The 9,362-nt window shown below is 52.4% G+C and overlaps 1 protein-coding gene across 1 annotated transcript in view; it reads left to right on the top strand.

The window, feature by feature from the left end:
* Window positions 1-1,744: 1,744 nt before the first annotated feature.
* Window positions 1,745-9,362, top strand: part of LOC137637165 (uncharacterized) — a 9,058-nt gene continuing 1,440 nt past the window's right edge. Inside the window, exon 1 of the mRNA XM_068369434.1 lies at window positions 1,745-2,521. Coding sequence (XP_068225535.1) covers window positions 1,745-2,521 — 777 coding nt within the window. The remainder of the gene's footprint in view (window positions 2,522-9,362) is intronic.

Below are 9,362 nucleotides of genomic sequence, written 5' to 3'. Positions count from 1 at the left end.
CTCTCCTCCCCCGGGGGAGGATTTATTATATTTTGATGAATTCGACTGCACTGTTTCTAATCATGGTTTGTTTCAGCTTTGGGCTTCCTTGGGGCTTAAGGGCACTCCCTCCAAGGAAGGCCTGTTTGACTTGTTGCAGCTGGGGGCTGCAGTCAAACAGTCACCGGTAATGCCGGAGGTTTTTCCTTCGGACATTGTCGATACTGTGTTGTCTGCCCCTTCTGACGTGGCAAGTCTAACCCTTGATCCTGCTGCCTCGGATGTTGCTGAAGTCCCATCTCTCCCTTCCGCACAGCCTTCGGAGGGAAGGGTGGGGCCTCCGGTCTCTCCTGCGAGCTCGTCTCCCCCTCGGGGTAGCGCGCTTTCAGAGACCCCTCTTCGAAGGACCGATGACCCTGACTCCTTACCCAGGGGTCGCATTCGTCGTAAGGCCCGTAGGCCTCTGCGAGAGAGGGGGCTCCCTTCTCCCTATCAAGGGGTGAAGAGGCACCTCTTTGGGTCTCCTTCTCCTCCTCCTGCGGAGGAACTTCCTCGTCAGGAGAAGGTCATACCTGCAACATCTCTTGACCTCTCTGCGGATCGTTCACGATCCCCTTCTCCTGCCAAGTCTTCAGTGCTGCCGTCACCTGTAATCCTACAGGCACCGTCTCCTTCGGGGGAAAAGGACTCTGGGGTTAAGTCCCTGGCCATTGTGCGCGCACCTGCGCGCTTGCGTGCAGTTGAGCGCAGATCTTCGTCTCTTCAACCATCACCTGTTCGCCAGCGATCTCCTGTTCGCCAGCGCTCTCCAACGCGCCAGCGATCTCCTGTGCGCCAGCGCTCTCCAACGCGCCAGCGATCTCCTGTGCGCCAGCGCTCTCCAACGCGCCAGCGATCTCCTGTGCGCCGGCGCTCTCCTGCTCGCCAGCACGCCCCTGGGCGAGCTCTTCATCTTGAGGATGGTCAATGCTCACCAACGCGCCAGCGATCTCCTTCTCGCCAGCGCCTTTCTGGGCGCGCTCTTCAGCCTGTGAAGAACCAGCGCTCCCCAACGCTCCAGCGATCTCCTGCGCACCAGCGCTCTCTCGCGCGCCAGCTCTCTCCTGGACATCCAGAGAAGGGGCAACGACTTCCAACGCGCCAGCGATCTCCTTCTCGCCAGAGCTCCACTGCTCGCCAGCTCTCCTTAGGGCACCCTCACCCTGAGAAGCAACAACTTCCTGATGGGCGCGCTGCTCACCATCACTCGCCTGTGCGCGCGCGCAAGCACTCACTAGTGCCTGTGCCTGTTGCACGCCCTGTGCGCCCACGCTCGCCAGCGCCCTCTAGATCTTCGGACTCAGACGTTCGCAAGGGTTCGCCCTTGTCTCGCACGTCGATTCTTGCGCTTCCAGTTGCCCCTGTGCGCCCTTCGATTTCTGAGCGCCTCTTAAGTTTGGCGCACTCACGCCCACGATCTCCTTCAGCTCGCCCTTCACGCCAACACGCTGTGGGTCCTGCGGGCGGTAAAGAAGGGGCCTCTCCTACATGCGCCCCGATCGCCGACAGATCTGCGCGCCACCAGTTGAGGGAGACTAAGTCTTCTAGGAGACATCTTTCTCCCTCCCACCATCACCAGCGCTCCCCCAAGAGGTCGCGCGGTCGCTCGCCAGCTCCTTCTCTGGAGTTTTCTCCTGCGCATTCATATGCACGCTCTCCTGATCGATCTCGTGCATACCCTCCTGCGCGCCATTCTCCTGCGCGCCATTCACCTGCGCGCTCCTACATGCATGCACCTGCGCATGCGCGCCATCACTCGCGGCCCTATGACCACCTTTCCCCTTCGCGTGAACGCTCGCCTACAGGTCGCTCGCCTACAGGTCGCTCGCCTACAGGTCGCTCACCTACGGTGGGTCATTCGGACCGCAAGGATCCTCGGCAGGATGCTCCTCCTGGGAGGCGTTCCCAGGATTCACCTCCGCACAAGAGGAGGATAACGGCAGAACAAGGAAAATCAGCAGAGAGGTCTAGGCAGTCTTTTTCTTTTCAGGAAGGCCTCGTGGTGACCACTCCTAAGGGTCGCGAGATCCCCTTTTCTCCAGCGGGGATTGCTGACACAGCGTCAGTTACCCGTCTACCTTGGTTCCGCCACATGATCAAGGCTGTGGTCCAGGCTATCAAGCCTTCCAGCACTGATCAGGGGCGGGACCCTGGGATGGGTTCTCCACCGTCGAAGAAAAGGAAAGGAGTGGGCTTCGTGGTAACTCCTCCCCAGGAAAAGCTGGTCTCCAGGAACCCCGTCAGGCGGACCCCTTCACCTTCTCCAACCTCTGCAGCTCCACCCCCTCCTGTAGATGAGTTTATCTCGTCCTCGGGGGACTCCTCTGACTCGGAGAATTCTTCCTTGGCACCAAGGGGGGAATTTTCTCCGGATAGGGGAGAGGTCGCACGGGAAGAGGTTCCTCCTCGGGTGTCGGTGTTGGAGTCCTATTTTCCTTCCAGGAGGGAATCGAAGGACACCAAGACTGTTCCGAAATCTTCGTCGAAGATTCGTCAAGAACCAGCAATTCCTAGGGAGGACGTCCACGTTTCTCCCCAAGAAGGCCTCTTGGGGATGGGAGACTTAGCTGCCAGTCCACCAAAAGGAGAACACAGCGAGTCAGAACACGCGTTCTGGCAGGTCCTTGGTTTGATGAGGGAGCTCAACAAAATCAAGGACCCGGAGATAGCCCCTCGTGAGGGGAAAGACACCGTGCTTGACGAGGTCTTTGGTGTCCAGAAGCCCTCCAAGACTAGTGCAGCTTTGCCCTGGTCTAAAGGGGTGAAAGGCGCCAGGGACAAAGTCAAAGCTCAGCTCTCCGGTCTGGCCTCCTCAGGACGTTCTTCTGCCGGGTTTAGACTCCTCCCTCCTCCTCTAGTCCAACAGAGGAGGTACTTCGAGATCGACGGGGAGTCTTGCATGTCTCTTCCACTCCATCATTCTGTGGAGGAACTAGCTAAGGGAACTTCTTTCGAGAAGCTCTCGACCCGACAGGTGACGTTTGCGGCGTCAGAGACCCAAAACCTGGAGAAAGTCGCTAAGAGTGCCATGCAGGCAACTTCGTGGCTTGATCTCTGGCTTGGGTCTTTGGGCATCCTATTGCGATCTGAGGATCTGTCCAAGGAGAGCAATAGGAAGGCCTTGGAGACCTTCCTCCTCTCGGGCACTCGCTCTATTGAGTTTCTAGCTCACCAGGTCACTAACCTATGGGCTAACTTGATCCTCAAAAGACGCGATTCAGTGTCCGAGAGGTTCCATCCGAAGGTCCCCACCGCAGACGTCAACAGGCTCAGACACTCCTCTATTTTTGGAGGGGAGTTACTGGAGCCTCGTGACATGGAGCAGTCGGCTGAGAGGTGGAGGAGGTCGAACCAGGACTCTCTCCTCCAAAGGGCCCTGACATCTCGGCCCTATAAACCTCCAGCCCCTCCACAACAACGTCAACAGCAGCCTCGCAGAACACCTAAGCAGGCTCCGGCAGCTAAGGCAAGCGTGTCTAAGCCGCGGTCCTTTCAGCCGAAAGACAAGAGACGCGGCAAGTCCTCTAAGGGAGGTAGAACTCCTAGAGGAAGCGGCAAAGGTCGCAAACACTAGGAGTGGCAATCCCCCCGCGTGTCCACCTGTGGGGGGATGCCTAAGAAGTTGCGTGCAGAGGTGGCAGCAACTCGGGGCCGACCCTTGGACGGTCTCTGTGATCGGCCAAGGGTATCGCGTCCCGTTCACAACATCTCTACCTCCCCTGACAGCGAATCCAGTGTCGTTGAACTCCTATGCCTTGGGATCGGCAAAGGGGATGGCCCTCCGGGCAGAAGTCGAGACCATGCTCAAGAAGGATGCTCTCCAAGAGGTCGACGACAGCTCCCCAGGCTTCTTCAGTCGACTCTTTCTTGTAAAGAAGGCGTCTGGAGGCTGGAGACCGGTCATCGACCTCTCAGCACTGAACAAGTTTGTCATACAGACTCGGTTCAGTATGGAGACAGCGGACACGGTCAGACTTGCAGTGAGACCACAAGACTTTATGTGCACTCTGGATTTGAAGGACGCGTACTTCCAGATCCCCTTCCATCCGTCTTCCAGGAAGTACTTAAGATTCGGCCTAGACGGCAAGACCTACCAGTTCAAGGTGCTGTGTTTCGGTCTCTCCACAGCTCCCCAGGTGTTCACCAAGGTGTTCACTCTGATCTCGTCGTGGGCTCACAGGAACGGCATCCGTCTCCTTCGTTATCTGGACGACTGGCTGATCCTGGCAGACTCGGAGTCGACCCTTCTGCGTCACCGGGACAGGCTTCTGGAAGTTTGCCAAGATCTAGGGATCTTGGTAAATCTCGAGAAGTCCTCTCTGCGCCCTACGAAGAAACTGGTTTATCTAGGCATGAAACTAGACACGATTCTCCACAAAGCCTTTCCATCAGACGAAAGGATAGCAAGGCTGAGGAAGGTAGCAGAACCTTTCCTCAGACGAGAAGAGCTTCCGGCCCAACTGTGGTTACGTCTCTTAGGCCATCTATCATCTTTGGTCCGTCTTGTTCCAAACGGCCGCCTCAGGATGAGATCCCTTCAGTGGCGGCTGAAGTCGCGATGGAATCAGGGAAACGATTCCCCGGACTTCCTAGTTCCCATAGAACCTTCGGAACGGACGGACCTTCGATGGTGGCTGGACGACGAGAACCTACGGAAGGGAGCAGATCTCCTCGTCCTCCCCCCAGATTTGACTCTGTTTACGGACGCGTCAAATCTAGGGTGGGGGGCCCACATTCTGAACCAAAGGGCCTCAGGCCTTTGGTCAGAATCGGAAAGGTGCCTCCACATCAACTTGCTAGAATTGAAGGCCGTTTTTCTGGCTCTTCAACAGTTCCAACAAACCCTGGCGGGCCACTCCGTGGTGGTGATGAGCGACAACACCACGGTAGTGGCTTATATCAACAAGCAGGGAGGTACTTTCTCGCAACAGCTATCCCATCTTGCAGTAGAGATTCTGAGATGGTCCGAGACCCGCTCGATCTCACTAACAGCTCGCTTCATTCCTGGCAAGAGGAATGTCCTCGCCGACAGCCTCAGCAGGGCGACGCAGATAGTGAGTACCGAGTGGTCCTTGGACCCTCAGATAGCCAACAAAGTCCTGACTTTGTGGGGCTCTCCGACTGTAGATCTGTTTGCGACAGCCTTGAATTTCAGGCTGCCCCTTTACTGCTCTCCAGTCCCGGACCCCAAGGCTTTCTGGCAGGATGCCTTTCAACACAGGTGGGACAACATGGACGTTTACGCCTTCCCACCTTTTTGTCTGATGAGAAGGGTGCTCAACAAGACCAATCTATCGGTCAACCTTTCCATGACTCTCATAGCTCCGCTATGGCATCATGCGGAATGGTTCCCAGATCTTCTGCGGCTCCTAACGGAACCCCCAAGAGAACTCCCTCCACGTCACGAGCTACTCAGACAACCACATTGCAACATCTTCCACAAGGCCGTAGCTTCGCTTCGGCTTCACGCCTGGAGACTATCCAGCGACTCCTCACGGAGAGAGGATTTTCTCAGCAGGTTGCGGACAGGATGTCTCGGCACCTGCGAGAGTCCTCGGCCAACGTCTACCAGGCGAAGTGGAAAGTCTTTTGTGGTTGGTGTCGTGGAAGGGGTCTCTCTCCGCTCGATGCCTCTATTCCAACAATAGCGGAGTTCCTTGTTTATCTTCGGGAGGAAATGCGCCTTTCGGTCTCGGCCGTGAAAGGTTATCGCTCAGCCTTAAGCTTAGCCTTCAGGCTGAAAGGAGTGGATATTTCCTCTTCGTTGGAACTTTCTCTACTCATACGCAACTACGAACTTACTTGCCCCCAGTCGGAAGTCAGACCCCCTCCTTGGAACGTGGTTCAAGTGCTTAGGGCTCTGAAAAGAGCTCCCTTTGAACCATTACGCCAGGCGTCTGATCGCCACCTAACGTGGAAGACGGCGTTCCTACTCGCGTTGGCCTCGGCCAAACGAGTAAGCGAACTTCATGGTCTCTCCTACGACGTTGCCCATTCAAGGGGATGGGGGGAGGTAACGTTCAGGTTCGTCCCTGAGTTCATTGCTAAGACTCAAAACCCTGGGGTGTCAGATCCAAGATTCGACTCCTTCAAGGTAACGAGTCTACGTTCTGTAACAAATGACCCAGATCATCTGTTACTGTGCCCAGTCAGGAGTCTGAGGCGCTACCTCAAGAGAACGGCTGCAGCCCGTCCTCATGTGCAAGCTTTGTTTGTGAGCACAGGGAGGACAAAGAGGAGGGTCACCAAGAACTCCATCTCTTCATGGATTCGCAAGGTGATAAGCAGCACCTTGAATCCCGACTCTCCTCCGTCACGTCGTCCCAGAGCTCATGATGTCAGGGGTGTTGCTACTTCCCTGGCCTTCAAGAGGAACTTCTCTGTGACGCAGGTTTTACAAGCTGGGGTCTGGAAACGTCAGACGACGTTCACAGCCCACTACCTGCAGGACGTGACCCACAGGAACCTCGATACGTTTTCTATCGGTCCTGTGGTGGCTGCACAACAGCTGGTCTAACCTCAGGCTCCTTATTGGACAAGTAGCAGAAGGTTGAGGGCATTGTTACCCGGTTTTAGTCTGCGTGAATGAAAGAGTATGTCTGGCCCTTACTTCTTTCTTCATTCTCCCCTCCCTTGGGAATAGCAGCATCCAGGCCTTTGCACAGCTGACCTCAACCTCTGCAGGTAAACCATGCTTCCTTGTGCTCCTAGTATTAGCTTTAATACTGTCGCGTCCCCCATACCCTGACGAGGTGGTATTGGGTACGTCCTAGCCTAGGGTTCCACATAAGGAACCCCAGGTCAACTTCCTAGGACGAGTCACGTTATTCTCCTTCATACACATCCTTGTAGGCCGCACGATGGTCAAACATGACAGCGTGCGAGGGTTAGGGACTCCCGTTCCTTGAGTTCTACAACTCGGAATTGGAGTCCCCGGGTAAAGCCGAAGCCAGAAGGCTGGGGACTTTCCGCCCTTCCTAAGGGTAAGTCACCCCATGGAAATAGCAATGGTTTGTATTGGGTTACGGAACAAATGACAAATTTCGTAGATAATTTGTATTTTTCCTACCATACAAACCTTTGCTATTTACGCAAATGTTACCCGCCAGCCCTGACCCCCAAGTCAAGTCCTACATTTAAGTGAATTGAGCTATTCACAGTGTGTGAGGGGGGAAGGGGTAGCTAGCTACCCCTTCCCTACCCCCTGCTAATTAGCAAGGGGGTAGTTAACCCTCGTTTAATTTTAATGGCTCGTCATTCAGCTCCGCCAAATGTTACCCCATGGAAATAGCAAAGGTTTGTATGGTAGGAAAAATACAAATTATCTACGAAATTTGTCATATTTATATATATATATATATATACATATATATATATGTATATATATATATATACATACATACATTATATATATATATATATATATATATATGAGTAATGCTGGTAATAACACAAAGCGACAGACAAAGAGCAACATGGATACGAGAGCAAACATAACTAAAGTAGAGGATATTCTAACAACATGTAAGAAAAGGAAATAGACGTGGGAAGGACATATGTTGAGAGTGACAGATAATAGATGGACATTAAGAATAACAGAATGGATTCCTAAAGATTGCAAAAGAAGCCGGGGAAGGGAGAGAAGACGATGGGTTGACGACCTAAGAAAATTTGCAGGTGTGGACTGCAAATCTTCCTCGGTGGGTCTACAGTACTTTCGTGAGCATTAGCTGTCATTTGCTGTTAATCTCTGAAGGAGACGAAATTAAATGGAAAAGTCTTATCACAACGGGAAATACTGACTAAACCTTGAGGAGTTTTTCACAATCTTTCGCTCATAACCATAAATGTTCAATCATAGAACTCGCCGAAGCACTCGGCTGCTGTTGATTTCATTAGGGGAAGCACATCTAACACTCATATTCTCTCTCTCTCTCTCTCTCTCTCTCTCTCTCTCTCTCTCTCTCTCTCTCTCTGTAATTATGAGATCATATTCCTCTCCCCCCCCCTCTCTCTCTCTCTCTCTCTCTCTCTCTCTCTCTCTCTCTCTCTCTGTAATTATGAGATCATATTCCTCTCCCCCTCTCTCTCTCTCTCTCTCTCTCTCTCTCTCTCTCTCTCTCCCCCCCCTCTCTCTCTCTCTCTCTCTCTCTCTCTCTCTCTAATCATGAGATCATATTCCAAAAGTTGCATACCAAACTCTTCATCATCATCATCTCCTACGCCTATTGACGAAAAGGGCCTCGGTTAGATTTCGCCAGTCATCTCTATCTTGAGCTTTTTAATCAATACTTCTCCATTTATCGTATCCTACTTCACACTTTATAGTCCTCAGCCATTTATGCCTGGGTCCTCCAATACTTTTAGTGCCTTGAGGGCCCAGTTGAAAGTTTGGTATACAACTTCTGGAGAGAGAGAGAGAGAGAGAGAGAGAGAGAGAGAGAGAGAGAGAGAGAGAGAGAGAGAGAGATCAAACTTTTACCTTGTTTCATTGCTCTGTCATTATGAATCAGGATAGTTTTAAGGGAAGTTTCAGTCAGGAATTACAGTCTCTGTGAAGGAGACGTCAACATTCCTTGATTGTTTTAGTTTATACAAAACCATTCAATTATCATCGTCACGGGTGGCCTTCCACGGAGAGCAATGCCATTAGGTCCCCTTGACGTAAGCCTTTACAGCTGTCGCTTTATACAGTTACCTGGCTGGGTACCCTTAAAGCAAAGACTGAGATTAAATCTGTGGTTAAGGATTCTTACAAAGTCACCGAAGAAGGAAAGGTGTCCATGTAGCCTTCTCTTGAAGGTGAAATGGAGAGACTTGCACCACTTAAACATAGGAGTTACTTGACGTCTTCAAGGGTTGAGGATTTAAGAGGTTTAAATGCCACTCGTGAATGGCAGAGTGAAGGGACAGTGACATAGCCCGAGCATGCAGGACAATATCCTGGAGACTGTACATATACACATTTGATCAGCACCCAAGCCCCCTCTCCACCAAAGCTAGGACCAGGGAGGGACAGTCAATGGCTGCTGATGAATCAGCAGGTAGACCTAATGGCTTCCCCAAACCCCCCATCCTTAGCACAAAAGGATGGTGAGGCTGCAGCGGCTAAAGGAACTAAGAAGTTTGAGTAGGACTCGAACCCCAGTGTGGCAATTACCATACAGGGATATATCCAATAGGACACCACAACCCTAAAGGTATTATTAACATTCACTACCTGACGTAAATATCTGCTTTGTTAATCCTTAATAAAACCTGCTCTTCAACAATGCCTATATAAAAGTTAAAACGAACTCCAAATAGGGACCCCATGGTGATCCTTTCCTTCTGGATGTATGATT

The sequence above is a fragment of the Palaemon carinicauda genome, unplaced genomic scaffold (genome assembly GCF_036898095.1).
Source record: "Palaemon carinicauda isolate YSFRI2023 unplaced genomic scaffold, ASM3689809v2 scaffold563, whole genome shotgun sequence".
Lineage (NCBI taxonomy): Eukaryota > Metazoa > Arthropoda > Malacostraca > Decapoda > Palaemonidae > Palaemon > Palaemon carinicauda.
The sequence above is the reverse complement of the archived record's forward strand: the minus strand, read 5'-3'. Positions and strand labels throughout refer to the sequence as shown.